At 40.5% G+C, this 22,792-nt stretch overlaps 1 protein-coding gene across 1 annotated transcript in view; it reads right to left on the bottom strand.

Annotated features, from left to right (window-relative positions):
• PLB1 (phospholipase B1) overlaps positions 1–22,792 on the bottom strand; it is a 604,804-nt gene that overhangs the window by 48,971 nt on the left and 533,041 nt on the right. The window contains exons 51-52 of the mRNA XM_086926127.1: positions 16,172–16,237; positions 11,646–11,740 (exon numbers count right to left, since the gene is read on the bottom strand). Of these exons, the coding sequence (XP_086782253.1) occupies positions 11,646–11,740; positions 16,172–16,237 (161 nt within the window). The remainder of the gene's footprint in view (positions 1–11,645; positions 11,741–16,171; positions 16,238–22,792) is intronic.

Genomic DNA, 22,792 nt, shown 5'->3' with positions numbered 1-22,792 from the left:
TGTGGACGCTTCTGGCCTAAAGCCATTTTGGCAACTTGGTAGGATTTCATTTTCATCAGCCCAGCTCTGCAGGTCTTGTAGCAGGAGGCTAGCATAACCTTTCGGCTCAATGTCTAAAAGGGCTATCAACCTGTAGTTTGAGGGGTCCCCAGTATTGTCCTTTTTGTGGATAGGTTGTAGTAAAGATCCTTTCCAAGTCTCTGGGATGGTTGAATTTGCCAGACAATGCTGGTAGAGCGGCGTGAGTATGCTACTCCAGTAATCACGGTCTTCTTTAAACAATTGTCCTGGTAACCGATTAGGGCCTGGTGCCCCATCCTTTCTAATGTTTTTTAAAATTGTTGTCACACATTTTCCTACGACGGGGGCTTCTGGAGGTATCTCCATATTTAATGGGTTCCTTACCACTGCCGATGCAGGTATGTCTTCTGTGGCAACTAGTGAGATTTCGGGTAGAGCAGTGCTGGTAAGGAGCTCTTGGTTGTATGATGATGTCAAGTTTTGTGTGTCACAATATAATGTAGTAACATGGGTTATCCATATGTCACTAGCAACCACATTGCACCTGTCTTGGCGATGACTGGAAAGCTTGTTAATATATGCCCAGAATTCAGCCTGTTTATTTGGTCTTAGCAGGGAAAAAACACGTAGCCACTCCGAGTCTTGTTGTTTTCTTTTATTGTCCCACACATTTTTCCTGTGGATTTTCTTTGCTAGGAGTTGGTTTTGATGTGTTTCGTATTTTCGTTTTTGCTTATGGATCCGTGTGGCTGTTCTGAGCGGCCTCTTACTTTGCTCCACTTTTTCGCATAGTGGTTGAAATTGACGACAAGACGTTTCTACAGTAACTGGTGAGTGTTCTTTACCTTTCAGAAGTTGGTATACCAAGGTCGTTAATTTGATCCAGTTCTCATTAATATTACCTGTCGTAAAATCTTCAGCTGTTCCAGGCCTATTATTTTTCCACTGTGGTAAAGCTGCTGTGTCTATTTTTGTCCACTTTAGTCTCCTTGGCAGAGCATAGATTTCATCTCCATTGGTCTTACCCACGGAGGTGATAGTCTGAAGGCGGGCAGTGTGAAGGGTGATAGATATGGCAAGTGGGAGATGGTCACTAGACAGGATAGGTAGCTTTTGAAATTCCCCTAGACCGACTCAGTTTGAGGCTTTGATGGAATGGGAAGATGAAATGTATATTAAAGAGGAAGAAAGATTTAGAAGTTTGAATGGTAAACATGGAAATTTTAAAAGATATTGGGGAACTACACATGAGAGTAGAATGAAAAGATTAAGGTTGGCAGATATGTGGGATGGAATGTATCCGGTACGGATGGTAGAGGAGACAATTGGAAGAAAATGTATAGAGAAGGGAAATAATCAGGTTTCAGGAAAAAGTATGTATGGAGTGAGTGATACGGAGGATGAGGTGCTGGAAAGCATATTGAATAAAAGACCTCCCCATATCGATCAAATTCTAGAGAAATAATACCAAATGCTCTGCCTATGAAAGAGAAGGTTGTAGAAACTCCAAAAAGATATTTTGAAGAAAGGCAAAATTATGAATCAGAATGTGTGCAGGCTGAAAAGCAAGCATATCAGAATTAGAAAAAACAACAAAAGAATTGGCAGAAACAATTAAAGAATTGACCAAGCATGTTGAAGCTGTGACTATAGGTCCTGTAATACCGGTTTTTGAAAATCAGAAAAAAGGTGATAATTTATTAGTTGTTCCTTTAAATTTGAGCATATATCAAGACAGAAAAGGGATTTATCCAGATTTAAATGAAACGAGAAATACTGTTAGAACTTCACCACCTAACTTAACTATGAATCAAAGTTGTGTATAGAATACTCCCATGGCTGCTGAATCAGCAACTGTAACTCCAGAGAAAAGTTTAATTGATTTAGATGAAATAAAAAAGCAAAAAGATACAGAACCAAAAGTTCTAGATGTGGTAAAATTAAAAATAGATATGGAAGAGTTGATAATTTGTGACTAGTGGAACATATACATTAAAGACATATCAAGATGATGAATTAAACTTTATGAGTAAAAGTATAACATGGAGAGCTAAGAACCTGCATAATAGATTGGAGGAAATTGCAAATGATTTAGCAATTGATTTTGTTAAAATAAAAATATTGCAGAAGCCTTATAGAGTGGATTTTACAGAAGAAGATATTGATAACATGAATACTGCAGGGAGATTAACCCCCCCCCCACAATTTTTTTTTTTTAGAAGATGGGGAGACTTGAATCGATGAAAAATGAAATGGATGAAAAAGAAGGAAGATTCTAGTAATACAAATCTGTTAACTTTCCCAGTTAGAGAAAAGGGAAAATGGTGGTAAATGAATACCCTATGAGGGAAATACCAGGAGGAGGATATGTTCATGCTCAATAGAGTAGGCAGGATATATTGTCATTTACAAATGATGTCCCCAGATTGAGAGAAAAACCAGTTGAATGGTACAGACAAATGGACAGGTTTGTTAAAGTATCTAAAGTATTATGGGAAGATTTCGACGGATTGTTTGATATAGTAGTACCAGCAGATTTATGGACAGAATGTAAAATCACAGTTGATTGGCCGAAAGAAGAGTACCCAAGAGATGCAAAGACTGGTGCTCCAGCTCCAAAAGTCATGAGGAAATATGACCAGGTTATTACCTTTTTGAAAAACAAAATTCCACCAAAAGAAACTGATTGGTTAAAGATTGATAGAACCACTCAGGAACCAAAAGAAAGAGTACATGCCTATTATGAGAGATTATTATTAGTTTTTAAACAATATAGTGGATATGAGAATCTAAGGGAGAAAAATATGAGTCATTTTGTGCATAGATTTGTGTTTGGGCTAAGACCTGAAATAGACAACATGATTAGACAACATATGATGTGATGGCAGTCTAGTTCTGTGGATGAGGTTTTGAAATATGCAAAGTACTGTAGGGATTATATTGAAGCTAGGCAGCGAAAGCTGAAAGAGAAAGCAATGTGGGCACAGGTAAAAGTTGCAGAACAGCAGGAAGAACAAATTATTAATGGAAGTCAAACTAAATGTAAAAATAATTTGAATAAAATAAAAGTAAGGGACCATTGAATCTCGATGAAGCTAAAAAGAAATGGCCATGTCATAATTGCAGAAAGATGGGGCAATGGAGGAATGAGTGTAAAATACAACCAAGGGTTGACCAAGAAAACAAATCATTGAATCCACAGGTGCAGAATGAGGTAAATCAGCAAATTTAACAGCAGCAGGTAGTCAATCAACAGGATCAGGTGCCATTGCCACCTCTTCCACAGAGTGCTAATCGACAAAGATACAGTGCAGAGACAGGATTCTACGAAGGAGAGTAGGTAAAAAGATCACCACGTGTGACTTGGATTCCAAAATACTGGTTACGGTCGGATGGAAATGAATCAGACAAAAGTTTCTGACAGTGCCTAAGAGAGGAAGTGGAGTGCGTGATTGGCGCAACTCTGGAAGTAGATCAATCTGGTCCTTCTATGAATGGTAAAGTGAATGATGTATATGTTACCTTTCTAGTGGACACAAGTGCTACTCCATCTACAGTTAGATCAGTAGAAGTTCAAAACCTTCCTCTTTCTTGGTAAAGTAATCCAAGTTGTAGGTGTAGCAAATAGACTAATTAAAGCTCCTTTGACACGACCCATGGAAACAGAAATCGGAAATTTTAAAGATTTGCATTATTATTATTATTCTTGCATTTCTTATATAGCGCCAGAATCGACCCCCGAAGGGGTATCTCCGCGCTTGCCTTGGGAACCCGTCCTGGTTTTTCCCTGTGAGATAGCCCCTACAGGGCATCCCCAAGGTGAAAGCCAGGCATCCCGCCGCGGGAGGCCGTTGTGGAGATTAAGCAAGCTTAATGCCCAGAGTTGCAGAGTGTGAACCCATGATTAGGTCAGGCACCGAAGCGAGAATTATCAAGTCCGTGGACATTTGAGCTCAGCACCCTGCCGCGACGGGAATCGAACCCTGATCCCGGGTCTGACCACTGCTTCAGGGTCTGCCTGCTCTAACCAGTGAGCCACACTTCTCCACGTTTTGTAGTATGTGACAGCAGTCCTGAAAATCTACTTGGAAGAGATATACTATGCAAAATGAACTGTGCCATTTATTGTTCTCAAGATGGCATAGCTTTTCAAAAAGCAGATGATGATAGTATGTATAAAATTACGATGTCCATAATTGATTCAGAAAAAAGTGAAGCTTTCCCATTATTTAACAAAGAAGATATTCCAAATGAATTAAAAGAAACAGTTAAAGAAGAGGTGTGGAATTTCACTGGAGAAGAAATAGCGTTAATGAAAGATGTAAGTCCTGTAAAAATCACAGAAAAGGAAGATGCAGTCTATCCAAATATTCCACAGTATAAATTGACACCAGAAATAATTGAAGGATTAACTCCAGTGATTAATAAAATGATCGAACAAGGAATATTAGGAGAAATAATTAGCAGTCCATGTAATTCACCTCTAAAGGGATTGAAAAAGCCAAATGGCACATTTAGAATTATGTAGGACTTGAGAAAAGTTAATAAAATTGTTGTTCCATGTTGTCCAATTGTGCCTAATCCAGCAGTGATATTATATCAGATTCCACACAATGCTGAATGGTATACTGTTACAGATTTATGCAATGCATTCTTTACAGTCCAATTACATCCAGATAGCCAACCGATTTTCGCGTTCCGATTTGGAGAGCGTATTTTGACTTGGTGCCGAATTCCTCAAGGGTATACTGAAAGTCCCTCAATTTTTAATCAATTGTTGAAAAAGTCATTGGAGGATTTAAACATGCCAGGAAAATCAGTCCTAGTTCAGTATATCGATGACCTATTGGTGGCATCAAAAACAAGAGAAAATTACATTACTGATACTATTGAACTGCTGAATCATTTAGCAGAAGGAGGACATGTCTCCATCAAAATTACAGTTTTGCCAACATGAATTACAATATCTAGGTCATATGATTGGAGAGGGAGTAAGAAAAGTGACCTCAGAGAGAATAAAAATGATACAGGGAATGAGTCCACCTAAAACACAGAAGCATGTGAGAATGTTCTAAAGAATGGTTGGTTATTGTCGTCAATGGATTAGTGGATTTAACTAATTGCAAAACCATTATAGTGATTGACCCGAAGTGATGTAGTAGATCTGATTGTGCTGAATGAAGAAGAATTGGAAGCATTTGAAAAATTGAAAAATGGTCTATGTGAAGCACCAGCACTAGGCATGCCTGACTATGAGAAAGTATTTTAACTATATTGCAGTGAAAGAGAAGGATGTGCGTTGTCAGTTTCAACTCAGAGACATGATAAATTGAGGAGACCAATTGCATACTTTTCAGCAGTACTAGATCCAGTAATGAAAGCATTTCCTGGGTGTCTGAAAGCTGTTGCAGCTACAAGTATGAGTCTTGAACAAAATGAAGGAATTGTGATGGGGTAACCGGTGAAATTGTATGTACCACATTCTGTGGACATACTTTAAACCCATACCAAGACCCAATATATGACGGATAATCGCTTAACAAAGTATGAAAGTGATATTGAGTGCTGACAATGTGACAATTGCAAGGTGTGTAAATGTAAATCCTTCAACTTTGTTACCCAATGGAGTGGATGTGGAAGTAAAAGATTAAATTGATCATAAGTGTTTGCATGTACTTGAGTATTATACAAAGCCAAGGCCGGACATAAAAGATGAACCTTTGGCAGAGTCAGATTATGTGTTGTTTGTGGATGGTTCTTGCTTGAGAACAGATGAAGGAACTTTAAGTGCTGCATATGCTGTATGTAAAGTAGCAGATGTCATGGAAGCTTCTTGTCTGAAAGGAGTACGTTCTGCTCAAGCAGCAGAATTAATTGCCTCAATTCAAGCATGTAAACTGGTAGAAAATGTTCGAATTACCATTGTGACTGATAGTCAATATGGATTCGGAGTAGTCCATGACTATGATCAGTTGTGGTCACAGAGAGGATACATGACCTCTGCTGGATCACCTATAAAAAACGGAGAGTTTGTGAAAATGTTGCTTGAGTCGATACAGCTGCCTAAAAGCATTGCAGGTGTAAAATGTGCTGCCCATAAAAATAGAGATGATTATGTGACTGAGGGCAATCGCTTCGCGGATGCCATTGCTCAATATTGTGCTGAAAATTGTACTTCAATCAATCAGTACAGGGAAAAGGAACATGTTTCCGGTTCTTTAATGTTTACTAACATTGTTGAAACTTGGCAGGAAGTGAAACAGATTCAGGATGAGGCAGATAATGAGGAAAAAGACAGATGGATAAAATAAGGTTGTAGACAAGGAGAAGAAGATGAAATTTGCGTTTACAAAGATGAAAGACCAGTAATGCCTGATAGCATGATTTCAAATATGGCCCGAATGTACCAAGGTCAAGCTCACATAGGCAGGGACGCCATGATCCGAATGTTCAAGCAAACTTGGTACAATCCAAAGTTTAGAAAAATAGCTGAGAATGTGTGCCAACGTTGTCCAATATGTCAACAATTGAATCCAGGAAGAAAAACTGTTGTGAGCTTGGGAACCATAGGACGGGAGGGTGGTCCTTTCACATGAATGCAATTAGATTTCATTGAGATGCCTCGATGCAATAGGCTAAGATACGTCTTGGTGATTATCTGTTTATTTTCAAGATGTAAATGTAAATTTAAATGTATTTGAGCTTATATAGCGCACAGCTACCCACAAAGGGTTTCCCGGCGCTTGCTTAGGGAACCCGTCCTGGTATTCCCCTGTGAGATAACCCCAGCAGGGTATCCACAAGGTGAAAGCCAGGAATCCCGCCGCGAGGGGCCATTGTGGAGATTAAGCAAGCTATTGCCCAGAGTCGCAGAGTGTGAACCCGTGAGTTGAGAAGGCACCGGAGCGAGAATTATCGAGTCCATGGAATTTTTGAGCCCAAGACCCGCCGAGGCGGGGATTTGAACCCTGGTCCAGGGCCGATCACAGCTTCCGGGTCTGCCGCCTCTAACCCCTGAGCCACACTTCTCCACATAATAAGATGGATCGAAGCGTTTCCAACCAGACGAAACGTTGCAGTGACTGTTGCTAAACTATTATTAAGAGAGGTAATCCCTAGGTATGGATTTCCAGTAACGATTGAGTCTGATCATGGAAGACACTTTCAGAATGAATTGATACAACTCATCAGTGAGGCTCTGGACATTCAACAAAAATTGCATTGTGTCTACAGACCATAAGCTTCAGGGGTAGTTGAACAAGTAAATGGAACAATTAAAAACAGACTTGGAAAAATGTGTTTGGCAACTGGATTGAAATTGCCTGATGCTTTACCACTTGTTCTAATGACATTGAGAAGCATTCCAGACAGGAAGACTGGTTTAAGTCCACATGAAATTCTGATGGGAAGAGAAATGAGACAAGCATTTGTACCTGTCAACAAATTACTAGCAATAAATGATGATATCATACTGGATTACTGTTGAGGACTGTCTGACACAGTTGATTATGTTTTTCACCAGGTTGGAACCGATGCGTGTACAAAAGAAAAGAATCCAACACATGATTTGTGTCCTGGAGATTGGGTCTGAATAAAGGTACACAGGAGAAGAAACTGTTTGGTTCCAAGGTGGGACAAACCCAGACAGGTGATTATGGTCAGTACGACTGCAGTAAAGTGTGCTGGAGTTAAAAGATGGGTACATGCAAGCCATACAATACGTGTGCCTGAACCTGAGAATCCGGAATTACCAGAAATAGAGTCAGATTCAGATTCTGGTGTGAAAGAAACTGTTAATAAAGTTCCAGTTAAGAAAGGTTGACCTGTGAGGCGACATCTACAGGTACAGCAGGTGGATTTTTAATGGTAAACACTGAAATGGTTGCTATGAGAGCAATGGTAATACAAAATAGACTTGCTCTTGATATTTTATTAACAAAAGAAGGAGGAGTCTGTGGAATATTGAAAGTGCAACATTGTTGTACTTATATTCCTGACAAAAGTCAGAATATACAAAGGTATATTAAAAATATTACTAAATTGCATAAAGAAATTATTCCACTGGAGGTTGATGGTGCTCTTGAAAAACTTGGTAGAAGTTTTCCAATATTAAGAAGTGGTTTGTAGAAATAGGTAACTCACTAATAGGTAAAATACTAATACCTGCAACTATAATACTAATGATAGTAATAATGATAAAATTAGCATGTATTTGTACTAAACGAAAAAGAGCTGAAAGAAGACTAAAAAGAAATATGGAAAAGAGAATTCAGAGAGAACGAAAAATGGGGGAAATTGAACTCGAAGAGTTGAATAACAAAATAATAGAAGATTCAAGAGGGCAAATTATGAGAGATACTAAAGTCTAATATTGAATGAACCTGAACTATGTCCTTAAAAGAAAAATTTGTGTATGGATTGTTTGGTGATAAAATCACCAAAGGGGGGAGTTGATGGAGCACGGGTGAGCCGAAAATTTTTATGTACCCCTTGCAAAATCACACTCACATAACTATAATCATTCTAATTGTTTGGAGCATGAATAATTAATCAACAATAGTGTATTTAGAAACCAACATTACACATGGGTATTAACTGCCATTTGCAAATTAATTAATTTATTAAAAATTGTGAACAAGTCATATTAATATAGTACTTTACCTCGAAAACCGCATGTATGTGTTGCTTTTGTATTGTGGCTAAAGAAAATGAAAGCGGTTGGTAAGTATATAAAGCTATGTGTATGAATGTGCTTCAGCTAGGTAACTTACTAATGGGAATATTAAAAAGGTGGGTGGTTAACAGTGAAATTAGAAATTCTATATTTTAATTTTTGTTTGTGTTTGTTCTCCCACTAGTTCTCATTGAGGCCTATGTAAACTGGGTGCTGAAAAATGGTTGCTGACTGTCGCGTTAACATTAGTCTGAAACTCAGAGATTGTGTGCGTGCGCATGAACAGAGAACAAATTCAGCTAAAAGGCCTAGCACATCGAGCGACTAATGTCAAGGCCAGATTGACCCAAGAGTGCAAGAAGGTGCCAAGAATTGTGTGCATCTGAACCCTGTGGGAACGGAAGAGACGGCATAGTGAATGTATTGACTGAATGAATTGACAAAATAATAAACGGAGATGACATCTATGTGAAAGAGCAAATGACTTTGCAAATTTTGAAAACTAGTTCTACCAAGGATGGATAATTGATTGTTGTCATCCCACTTAAGTGACCAATCAGAATGAATAACGGACTCTAAAAGTTTCACATTTTAGTCAGATAGTTAGTGAAAAGGGTATAAAAGAACTGATTTGAAAAGGCGGAAAATAGCTGTTTCCGATTTTTCTTTGCACCACGACATGCTGTTGGATTGATTTATTTTATGGTTCTAGAGACTTTGAAAATGTTTGGACTTTAAATATGGAACAATGAAGATGACTGAAAGCAGAGATTTTATTTTGAGGCATAACAAGGAATAAAGAGACAGATTGAGACTCGTGCAACTCTGTTATGCTCTCATGACAGAGTTAGGTAATACAATTTCTAATTTATCTTTCCTTTTAAAAGATACTAATGAATGTCTAAAATCTTCGTTTTTATTTGACTAAACAAAAATTTCTGTTTCCTAAATGAATAGATAAAATTCTATTAAATTCAAACTCGAGTGATGTTTCATTTAATTAATTAATTAAAAGTCATGACAGAATAAATGCTAATGTTTCATTTGGATTACTATGATTAAGCTGGTCTTATTATCCATCAACTAACTTCTACTATTTGATTTATTGACCAAATAGTGGAGTGCCTTGGTGTAGGGTTTTCCAGGTAACATGTTGGTATATAATAGAAGCTAATGTAAATAATGTATAACATTTAAACCTAGGTACCCCGCTAACCAGCAGCTCTACCTCGTTGTCACTGATTCAGATGTAATGTGTATGTATGAGAATGTGTGTAACTCGCTGTGTTATGGGCCCCACTGAAGAGCAGATAGTGGTTGCATCTGGGTTTAGTGGAATGGGTATTGAAGGTCTTTAGGGAGCCGCACTGGATCACACCCATCCCACTATTTAGGATTATAACCGTGGCCACCTGGGACTCCTGGCACCCACATTCTATTTACTTCATCCTCTCCAGTAGTCATGAGCTTGTCAATGCCATGCTAGCAAAATAATTTGACTCACTAATTCCTGTTCCTGATGAATACCCACGATAACTTAGCATACAAGCTGAAACATCATGGTGCCAACTATCTATGACATGAATGATTGACAGAAACATTAAGATTTGTCAGAAAGCATAAAATGATTATATATTTGTCAACTATACCTGCTACGGTACATCAGATTTAAATTCCAACCCTATTAGAGTAGTGACTGTGCCCCTTAAGTATGAGCAGTGGAAACAAAGTTGTTCCACATAGTAATTTACTCTGACGGTCTGACAAATATTGATTATGTAAAACAAACAATTGATGGACGGAATGCTGAACAGTGTCAAACAGTCAACCCATTCCAGAGATCTGGGCCTAAATCCATCGTTTTTATGGTCCCCATGCCACTCCAGCTTGGACCCAGCCGTATGCAAATCAGCCTTGACCCTGCCCCCTCACCCCAAATGGGAGCAGCCCATTCCAAACTGCCAGGCTAGGTCAACCCTGGACTGGTACCAAGCATCCTGGGAACTGTTCCAGGGTATCACCCCTCATCGGCCAGGCTAGCTTGACTCCTGTGGCATGGAGAGCATGGAACCCACATCTGGGCATACCCATCCCACTCTGGATGACAAATGCCAAAAGAACAATTGATGGACGGAATGCTGAACAATGTCAAACACTCACAGCCAGTATCGAGATCTGGGCCCAAATCCATAGTTATTTTGCTCACTATGCCATTGCAGCTTGGACTCAACCATATTCAAATCAGTCTTGACCAGGTTGTGACTGGCCGTTGCGGGCACGGGCAATCCCCCTGTGAGCTGCAAGGGTAGGGGCCGGCTTTTGGGCTCAGGGGGCCATTTTTGTTACAGGGCCGTTTTTGCAGCATGGCTCATCATTACGGCTAACAGATCAGAAGATGTCTGGTAGAGAGCTCCCTCGAGGGGCCCGTGGGGCATTGTTGCACCAGCCCAACGAGCAGAAGTCCAATGATGAAGCATGACACCCATCTAGGTGTCCAAAGACAGTACTCACTTCTGATCACTCGGATCCCCTGATCCTGTTAATCACCCCCTCTCCTGGTCCGGACCAAAAGCTTGTCATTTCTCTTTTTCGCTTTGTCTGAAGGAACAGCATCCCTCTTTTGTTTAACGGTGGCATTTAAGGAGCGTGGATGCTGGACCTAATAATTAGCTCCTACTCCCTCTATTGGTTTACTGTTAAAAAAAATTGGCACCACTATTTTGGGTTAGGCTACATCTTGAACCACTCCATATGTAACTATTGTCTTTCTGTTCATCACACAAGCTAAGCGTGCTGTATCATTGCGAATTTGAGTATTTATCACATCTCCTGTTTCTTTTTTGTATGAAATTGTTCTTTATTGGATCACTCTGCCACCCTTTGGGTCTTGTCCATGCTATGAAAGAACGACTATACGTAAATATGAAGACTTTGTAGTTTGGGTCCTTACGGTCTCAGCAAGGCGCAGCCCAGTGTTTGCCTTGAGATCTCTCGAAGACCCTCAATCTCGAAAATCTGGACCATGTTCACGAGGGCGCGAGGCACCTGCAGAAACGACAGAACGAAAGAGGTGCAAATGTAAGGAGCGGGAAAGATGTCAGGATTCAGTGCTCCAGACCAAGTAGAAATTGCTCGCCTCGGATGCTACCCAAACACAGAGAAAAGCAATTTGTGGAATCTTTAGCAGTAATTTGCTGCTGCACCCAGGTGGTGGTGTAAGGCTGCTACCTTACTTCATTTTAGCAATGAAGAACTACAGGAGAGACACCCGTAAATCCAGCTGAGACCTGGGTAAATTCAGCATCAGCCAACAATGTCTCAACAGGTATTATTTCTAGACAGATTGACAAACTGTAAAATCAATTACAAAAGAACAGAAATATGGAGAAAGCAATGATTTTTTTGAAAACGGAGTTAACAATTGTACTAATTATAGCAACACTAATACATAGTTTAGCAGTGTAACTCAAAAATCAGTGCACACAATAATGTTGTCGTTAAAAATGTGAACAGCTCTAGTGAGATACGTGACAGGTTTAAACAAATAAGGACGTGGGATTGTATATGCTATGAAGCAGTGAGCCCCGACGAAGGGCATTAAACAGCCCGAAATGCATTGGGTTTTTATTTAATAAACGCTGCTTCAAATGAACTTGGCACTAATCGAGTTCTTTCAAGAGGTCCGGATGGACACAGGTTGAACACTAGAAACATGAAAAATGGGATTTTATATTCCACGTGTGGATTTAGAGTACTGATAAAAAAGAAAGTAAGTTGAAAAAGACGGAACAAGGGAGGACTATGAAGTTAAAATAAATAAATAAAAAATGGTCTAATAGATTGCCACGGTGACTACATTTCAGCTGTGCGATTGGTTGGGGTGAGATGTCGCCCCATTCTCAAATGTCAGGTTTAAACAAACAGCATGAAAGGCGCAAAATTTCTTTTCTTTAAAAAAAAGTACCTGTAAGGTGCACTCCTTTATCCACTCTGGGACGTACTTTCAAGTTGATTGACAAAAACAATTTATTGTTTCCTTCATGACTGCAGTACTGCTTCTTTAATCACAGCACCGTCTGATTAAAGTGTAATCCTGTCCTGATGATGACCTTAATTTGAATAGGTCGAAACACCGTCGACTACTCAGCATACATCATGGCGTCCTTTGGTTCTTAACATATTCTTAATTAATTCGGGCTTCATTGCCCATGTTTTGTATCAATTTTTTTAAGAAAAGAAAGTTTGCGCCTTTCGTGCTGTTTTTTTTACACCTGTCTAACTGAGGAGTCCCTAAAAGAACATCATGCACTACTGCACAATTTAGGTATATAGTTATTGCCAATTCTGCCTCACTTTGCTAGTTTGAATCCTTGGTTCTGTCACCAATAGCACTAAGATGTGATCTCTGACAGGGTCTTGCAGTGAGTGTCAAGATGAGACCTGTGCCCCATATCTGGTCCAGGATTAAAAACCACAAAGGGCTGATTCACTGATTCACTAGGCAGTTTTGGCGTCAGAAAGAATAGAGACCTAAGCAATGAATGTATTGATTTGTGAGGCTCTTAGGTCTAAGCGTGTGATGATGGACGAATAATGAACAAATGTTAAGGACACACTACAAAAGGTTCGAGAGCGGAAATGGAGAAGAAGAGCAGCAGGTGTATGATGGTGGGAATGATACAGAAACGAGGAGTTTACAAACCGGATGCAATTTTAGGGGTTAACTTGCTGAATAAACTCTCAGGTGCATCACTTATGAGTATTTGGCATAGGGCAGTGCAGCAAGTCACCTAGCTGCGCTGTAAGGGTACAATCGCACCATATTTATGTACTACGGTGCATTCCTGTCCTTTCCCCCAGCACTAGTGCTGCTTTGGCACACTTCCGCCAGTGCAGCCACCCTTGCATCATGGTGCATGCAGGCCTGGGTTGTCGGCAGAATTGTTTTTGTGCAGGAAGGTGCCCCTACCTGCACAAAAACAATTCAGGGAGGCTTTTTCCTCTTAACATGTGTGCTGCCAAATGCAGCACATATGAAAAGAGGAAAAAACGAATAGAAATTAAGATATTTCTCCTTGTTGCGCCTCCCCTGGGGTGTTGTAAGTTTTTGGTGCATCCTCAGGTTTACATGATTTTGTAAATATGTGGAAACATCAAAATCCATGGGTGTTGTGTGGGATCACCCACTGCAACACCCATGGAACACTTTCCCAGCGCGTAAACAAACACAGCCATTTGTGCTGCCTTGCCATACTCTATATCTATGAGGCGATTCGAAGCCACGCATAGTAGCTGCGGTGACATCATAAACATGATTTTGTGGTCTAAGCCAGGGGAGCATCACAAAAGGTGACACTACAGTGGTTCAAGGGGCTCGTAAATATACCCCTTAGTGCAAACTTGGATTTGCAAGCATGGGTCACTGAACATTACACAGTGGTGAGCCTCATCCAATTGTGAATTTTATGTGCCTCCAGGCTAGCTCACCACGTGCTCAGCAGTGTTTTTTCAGACTAGCTGTGCAAAGGAGGAAATTTAATTGGTAATCATACAGCATAAACATGGATAGGAGGCAGTGAAGCTCTGTTCATAACATTGGGATGAGTGTGAGGTAGGGATATAATTGACATATAGCGGGTCGTAAAGGTAATTCGGACCTAGCGGGAAAGTAATTGCAGATCCCTTAGGCTAACAGTGAGGCATACTGACTTTCAGCCCTTTGTTGAAGTGGGCAGGGGTTGGGACTGTGCAGGAGATTGCCAGGGACTTGGATGCCAACTAAGATTCTGATCCCAGATGCAGAGGCCCTGTGTATGGACAGCCATTCTGAAACCATTGTTTAATGGAGCTTTGTTCTAAGAATTAAGGGCTAGTTCTCTTGGCAATTTGAGTCCATTTAATAATTCTCTAATAAGTGCAATCGTCTTCTTAGTAAACATATGTTTGTGTATATAATTGTTAAAATCAGTCGGGATCTACACTGTTACTATGATGTATTTGCTTTTTAATGAATGTATTTGATGTATTTTTCAAGAATTGTATATGTCACTGTTTTACTGTATCATATAATTTGACTTATCATTTGAGTCTCTATATGATTTTTATCTATGTCTAATTAAATGTATATATTTTTTAATATACACATTATCTTTCGACAATTCTTTTTTCTCCATTGGTCCCAGTCTGTATGGTCACTTATTTTGTGGATGGCCTAGGATTTTGAACTCACATTGGTTTTTGCCCTGCCCTAGGAATCTATGTATTATTGATACACAGGGGGTCCTTGTTTATCTCTCAATTGAGGCCCTGTGTATGGACAGCCATTCTGAAACCATTGTTTAATGGAGCTTTGATCTAAGAATTAAGGGCTAGTTCTCTTGGCAATTTAGTTTTGAAGAAGAGGTCGCAATTCAATCATGAACCGAAGTGGTTTCACAATTGCAGAGACTTTGGATGTGAGGTTGTGAAATTCAACCATTCCGGGATTGTGATTTCTTTTGACACTGAGAGTTTTCACTTGGAATGAAGGCCAGGCAATGTTTAAGTTGGAATGTGGAGAATGTAATATATTTTTGTGAATCATGAATCTTACTGCTTGTGAGGAGGCAGGTTCGAGCAAGAAGGATTGTAAGAGCTTCAGGCTTTGAGGAGTTGTTGGAGTGGCTCTCAATAGAGTGACTTTGTGATGGTAGATGGGAGGATGTCATCGTAAGTTGTGGCTGTGAGGGCAGCAAAGAATTATATACGGTCTGTGATTAACAACCTCTTGAAGGTGGCATATTTGGGTATTCTGCAAAGAGGACGTGGTTTAGTTATTGCGGCACTCCACAGTCAATGCGAGTCACTAGGATATGGACACATCCCTTTTGGTTATGTTGCAAGGGAGAACTGGCTTGATCTTCACTGACACACAGCCTTGAAGGTGGTTGAAGAATGCCTGTAGTAAAGTGTTGTTGACTCTCATGCAAGTCATGCAAGTTACATTACTGTTGATCAATAATTAATCGTCTGCTTGGTTTTGATCCCTGTGTGCCTCAAGTTTTCAATTGTTTCAAGTCTGACTTGGACCAGGTAAAAGTTGCACATGGAGATGTTAAGATGTCTGGGGGATATTTTTCAGTAACACGTTTGATTTACACAGCCTTGTTATGGTGGAATGACCATGTTCCACTTATAAATATTACATGGAGTGATTATAAAAGAGGTAAGGCACCTAGAAAAGAGGAAGAGAGGGAGAGACAATGACATGAATGGGGAGAGGGAAGGACATAATAATACAGGACTAGGGGAAGAGGGGCAAACAGGCATGGAACTGGGAAGGGTGAACAGAAATGCAAGGTATAGGGACCCATATAAAGGAGGAGGAATGGAAAGTTTTCTTGGTGAGCAAATACTCCAGATCTGCAATTGATGCTCTAACACATGCATTGATCTTAGGAACATAAAACTCAGTGTCCATTGCTACCCTCTTCTCACCTCTTCATACACGATATCCAGGGTCTCCTGAAGGTGTTTAATGTACCAGTCCACTGACAACGACTCCTGGATAAAGCAAGAACAAATCTGGTCAACAGATAGTCGATGCACCTTCAGCACATCAACAATACCACCAGTGGAACTGAGTGACGTTCATACTTTTTGCACTGTGTAATGTATTTTAAACATGCCAAAGTTTACCTACAATAGTATTAGTCTGCTAATATTTTTAACCATACCTTTAAAAAGCCCACAAATTTTGTGAGGTTTCTAAAGTTCCCAAAGTCTCACACCTTCATCGATGATGTGTTAATTTTATATTTACAATATTTACTGTATTTTCGGGATGCATACTCCTTGATTCCTTTACTTACCTTTAGACCCTCTTCATTCCAGTTACAATGTGATTTACGATGAACGCTAATGTGAATTTGATTAAGAATAGCGGGAAAAGAACTAAAATATACTTGTTGGTGGAGTGCATGTTATTATTGAAAAATATGATATCAATGCTCGTCATGATATATGTACGTTTAATAACGAACTTGCATCCCTGTTTAATTCACCCGATATGACCTCCTCCTCAACCCCGAGTCAGAAGTATGTAGTGAGGCAGGCCCTGTGACCTAGGTCTGAAGCAACTGATGGACAGATCACAGGTGGGGTGACACGTAACCCTTAGACAAATGCGCAAACAGGAAAACCCAGATCGATCCCACAGGGTGAGCAGACATAATATCGAGTTTTTTATTTCGACTAGACATAATATCGAGTATTTAATATCGACCAGACATAATATCGACTAGACATAATATAGACTACAAAAATATCGACTTGAAAAATGTAATATCGACTAGAATAGCAATAATATTGAATCAAAAATATAGAATGGACATAATATCGACTAGACAGAATATAGACAACAAAAATATCGATTTTAAGGTAAGTTAATATTAATGTTTAATTTTTGTGTGATATAATTCTGTAGCGGGTTGTGGGTTTATGGGGGAATAAGGTGGAAAGTAATTTAAATATAATTAATTATATATGTTTTTATACAATTGATATTTATTTAAAAATAATTGTTAATTAATTACTAATTGGTAATTAATTAAAATATTATTAGTAATTAATTACAATTGATGAATTGATAAATATTTTAAATTTAGTAATTTATTTTCTGTAGTGGGTTGTGGGTTTATAGGGGATTAGGGTGGGAAGTAATTTAATAATAATTAATTAAATGTTATTTAATTTATTGGTATTTATTTAGAATTAATAGTTAATTAATTATTAATTGGTAAATAATTACAATATAATTGGTAAATACATATAAATGATTAATTAATACATATGTTAAATTAATTAATTTAATTTCTGTAGTGGGTTGTGTGAGGAATAGTTTTGGAAGTAATTTAATTGTAAGTTATTGCATTGTTTAAATAAATATATTGATTTTAATTAATAAAATATTTGTACATTTTAAAATAATTGATTGTTAATAGGTAAATTATTAATATTAGTAGTTCATTTATATAATGTATTGAATATTATTTCTCAATGTAATAGATTATGTAATATATTTTACTCATTTTTTAAATAATTAAATTATTTTGTCATAGATTTTAAAATGTATGTTATGTATATTTATATAACAAATATTTACTTTCCATAATGTTGTACTCACTGGAGTTGGAATAGTAATTTTAACCCCTACGCTATCCAATGCTTTCCGTACTGTTGCACTCCCTGGAGTTGGAATAGTAATTTTAACCCCTACGCTATCCAACGCTTTCCCTACTGTTACACTCTCTGGAGTTAGAACAGTAATTTTTACCCTTACGCTATCCAATGCTTACCCTACTGTTACACTCACTGGAGTTGGAATAGTAATTTTAACCCCTACGCTATCCAACGGTTTCCCTACTGTTACACTCTCTGGAGTTAGAACAGTAATTTTTACACTTACGCTATCCAATGCTTACCCTACTGTTACACTCACTGGAGTTGGAATAGTAATTTAAAACCCTACGCTATCCAACAATTTCCCTACTGTTGCACTCACTGGAGTTGGAATAGTAATTTTTAACCCTACGCTATCCAACGCTTTCCCTACTGTTGCACTCACTAGAGTTGGAATAGTAATTTTAACCCCTACGCTATCCAAAGCTTTCCCTACTGTTACACTCTCTGGAGTTGGAATAGTAATTTTTACCCTTACGCTATCCAATGCTTATACTACTGTTGCACTCACTGGAGTTGTAATAGTAATTTAAACCCCTACGCTATCCAATGATTACCCTACTGTTGCACTCACTGGAGTTGGAATAGTAATTTAAACCCTCACGCTATCCAATGCTTTCCCTACTGTGGCATTCACTGGAGTTGGAATAGTAATTTAAACCCCTACGCTATCCAACGCTTTCCCTACTGTTACACTCTCTGGAGTTGAAATAGTAATTTTTACCCTTACGCTATCCAATGCTTACCCTACTCTTGCACTCAATGGAGTTGTTACAGTACATTTAACGCTCTTTCTATCATACGGTAAAAATATTGTATATGTTTTGTTAATAATATGATATATATATATATATATATATCAAACCAAAGTTCCTCGATCGTAAGGACGCCACTCCGCACAAGAAGGTTAACAAACCCTTTTATTTCGGCAGATACACATCAATGCTGGTACTGGTAAATTGTTTATAAGCAGATTTTAATAGTGACAAGTGCACGGACCCTAAAGGAGGGGCTGAACTACAACTACCAGTATGCCTCACTGGAGAGTAGCATACAAATTGGATAAATGACGGTTGCTGTTCTCTTCGTCACTTGCTACCTGCCCCATGAAGAAGAGGCATGTTTGCCTTGAAACGCGTTGGGAACTGAAAAATACCAGCATTGATGTGTATCTGCCGAAATAAAAGGTTTTGTTAACCTTCTTGTGCGGAGTGGCGTCCTTACGATCGAGGAACTTTGGTTTGTCATGTCACGCGGCAGCCTCAGCCGCGGAGGATGCACCGCCCGGTGTAACGGAAACGGGTCTGCATGGGTGCTCACTCGCAGCTCATGAACAGCGCACGAGGAATTTCTTGAATTGTGGCAGTGACATTGAAAGGTCTGGGGCCCACTGGAGGGCTGTCAAAATTGTTTATAAGCAGATTTTAATAGTGACAAGTGCACGGACCCTAAAGGAGGGGCTGAACTACAACTACCAGTATGCCTCACTGGAGAGTAGCATACAAATTGGATAAATGACGGTTGCTGTTCTCTTCGTCACTTGCTACCTGCCCCATGAAGAAGAGGCATGTTTGCCTTGAAACGCGTTGGGAACTGAAAAAAACCAGCATTGATGTGTATCTGCCGAAATAAAAGGGTTTGTTAACCTTCTTGTGCGGAGTGGCGTCCTTACGATCGAGGAACTTTGGTTTGTCATGTCACGCGGCAGCCTCAGCCGTGGAGGATGCACCGCCCGGTGTAACGGAAACGGGTCTGCATGGGTGCTCACTCGCAGCTCATGAACAGCGCACGAGGAATTTCTTGAATTGTGGCAGTGACATTGAAAGGTCTGGGGCCCACTGGAGGGCTGTCAAAATTGTTTATAAGCAGATTTTAATAGTGACAAGTGCACGGACCCTAAAGGAGGGGCTGAACTACAACTACCAGTATGCCTCACTGGAGAGTAGCATACAAATTGGATAAATGACGGTTGCTGTTCTCTTCGTCACTTGCTACCTGCCCCATGAAGAAGAGGCATGTTTGCCTTGAAACGCGTTGGGAACTGAAAAATACCAGCATTGATGTGTATCTGCCGAAATAAAAGGGTTTCTTAACCTTCTTGGGCGGAGTGGCGTCCTTACGATCGAGGAACTTTGGTTTGTCATGTCACGCGGCAGCCTCAGCCGCGGAGGATGCACCGCCCGGTGTAACGGAAACGGGTCTGCATGGGTCTCACTCGCAGCTCATGAACAGCGCACGAGGAATTTCTTGAATTGTGGCAGTGACATTGAAAGGTCTGGGGCCCACTGGAGGGCTGTCAAAATTGTTTATAAGCAGATTTTAATAGTGACAAGTGCACGGACCCTAAAGGAGGGGCTGAACTACAACTACCAGTATGCCTCACTGGAGAGTAGCATACAAATTGGATAAATGACGGTTGCTGTTCTCTTCGTCACTTGCTACCTGCCCCATGAAGAAGAGGCATGTTTGCCTTGAAACGCGTTGGGAACTGAAAAATACCAGCATTGATGTGTATCTGCCGAAATAAAAGGGTTTGTTAACCTTCTTGTGCGGAGTGGCGTCCTTACGATCGAGGAACTTTGGTTTGTCATGTCACGCGGCAGCCTCAGCCGCGGAGGATGCACCGCCCGGTGTAACCGAAACGGGTCTGCATGGGTGCTCACTCGCAGCTCATGAACAGCGCACGAGGAATTTCTTGAATTGTGGCAGTGACATTGAAAGGTCTGGGGCCCACTGGAGGGCTGTCAAAATTGTTTATAAGCAGATTTTAATAGTGACAAGTGCACGGACCCTAAAGGAGGGGCTGAACTACAACTACCAGTATGCCTCACTGGAGAGTAGCATACAAATTGGATAAATGACGGTTGCTGTTCTCTTCGTCACTTGCTACCTGCCCCATGAAGAAGAGGCATGTTTGCCTTGAAACGCGTTGGGAACTGAAAAATACCAGCATTGATGTGTATCTGCCGAAATAAAAGGGTTTGTTAACCTTCTTGTGCGGAGTGGCGTCCTTACGATCGAGGAACTTTGGTTTGTCATGTCACGCGGCAGCCTCAGCCGCGGAGGATGCACCGCCCGGTGTAACGGAAACGGGTCTGCATGGGTGCTCACTCGCAGCTCATGAACAGCGCACGAGGAATTTCTTGAATTGTGGCAGTGACATTGAAAGGTCTGGGGCCCACTGGAGGGCTGTCAAAATTGTTTATAAGCAGATTTTAATAGTGACAAGTGCACGGACCCTAAAGGAGGGGCTGAACTACAACTACCAGTATGCCTCACTGGAGAGTAGCATACAAATTGGATAAATGACGGTTGCTGTTCTCTTCGTCACTTGCTACCTGCCCCATGAAGAAGAGGCATGTTTGCCTTGAAACGCGTTGGGAACTAAAAAATACCAGCATTGATGTGTATCTGCCGAAATAAAAGGGTTTGTTAACCTTCTTGTGCGGAGTGGCGTCCTTACGATCGAGGAACTTTGGTTTGTCATGTCACGCGGCAGCCTCAGCCGCGGAGGATGCACCGCCCGGTGTAACGGAAACGGGTCTGCATGGGTGCTCACTCGCAGCTCATGAACAGCGCACGAGGAATTTCTTGAATTGTGGCAGTGACATTGAAAGGTCTGGGGCCCACTGGAGGGCTGTCAAAATTGTTTATAAGCAGATTTTAATAGTGACAAGTGCACGGACCCTAAAGGAGGGGTTGAACTACAACTACCAGTATGCCTCACTGGAGAGTAGCATACAAATTGGATAAATGACGGTTGCTGTTCTCTTCGTCACTTGCTACCTGCCCCATGAAGAAGAGGCATGTTTGCCTTGAAACGCGTTGGGAACTGAAAAATACCAGCATTGATGTGTATCTGACGAAATAAAAGGGTTTGTTAACCTTCTTGTGCGGAGTGGCGTCCTTACGATCGAGGAACTTTGGTTTGTCATGTCACGCGGCAGCCTCAGCCGCGGAGGATGCACCGCCCGGTGTAACGGAAACGGGTCTGCATGGGTGCTCACTCGCAGCTCATGAACAGCGCACGAGGAATTTCTTGAATTGTGGCAGTGACATTGAAAGGTCTGGGGCCCACTGGAGGGCTGTCAAAATTGTTTATAAGCAGATTTTAATAGTGACAAGTGCACGGACCCTAAAGGAGGGGCTGAACTACAACTACCAGTATGCCTCACTGGAGAGTAGCATACAAATTGGATAAAGGACGGTTGCTGTTCTCTTCGTCACTTGCTACCTGCCCCATGAAGAAGAGGCATGTTTGCCTTGAAACGCGTTGGGAACTGAAAAATACCAGCATTGATGTGTATCTGCCGAAATAAAAGGGTTTGTTAACCTTCTTGTGCGGAGTGGTGTCCTTACGATCGAGGAACTTTGGTTTGTCATGTCACGCGGCAGCCTCAGCCGCGGAGGATGCACCGCCCGGTGTAACGGAAACGGGTCTGCATGGGTGCTCACTCGCAGCTCATGAACAGCGCAAGAGGAATTTCTTGAATTATGGCAGTGACATTGAAAGGTCTGGGGCCCACTGGAGGGCTGTCAAAATTGTTTATAAGCAGATTTTAATAGTGACAAGTGCACGGACCCTAAAGGAGGGGCTGAACTACAACTACCAGTATGCCTCACTGGAGAGTAGCATACAAATTGGATAAATGACGGTTGCTGTTCTCTTCGTCACTTGCTACCTACCCCATGAAGAAGAGGCATGTTTGCCTTGAAACGCGTTGGGAACTGAAAAATACCAGCATTGATGTGTATCTGCCGAAATAAAAGGGTTTGTTAACCTTCTTGTGCGGAGTGGCGTCCTTACGATCGAGGAACTTTGGTTTGTCATGTCACGCGGCAGCCTCAGCCGCGGAGGATGCACCGCCCGGTGTAACG

This window comes from Lissotriton vulgaris, chromosome 6, assembly GCF_964263255.1.
Source record: "Lissotriton vulgaris chromosome 6, aLisVul1.2, whole genome shotgun sequence".
In the NCBI taxonomy this organism is placed as follows: Eukaryota; Metazoa; Chordata; class Amphibia; order Caudata; family Salamandridae; genus Lissotriton; species Lissotriton vulgaris.
The sequence above is the reverse complement of the archived record's forward strand: the minus strand, read 5'-3'. Positions and strand labels throughout refer to the sequence as shown.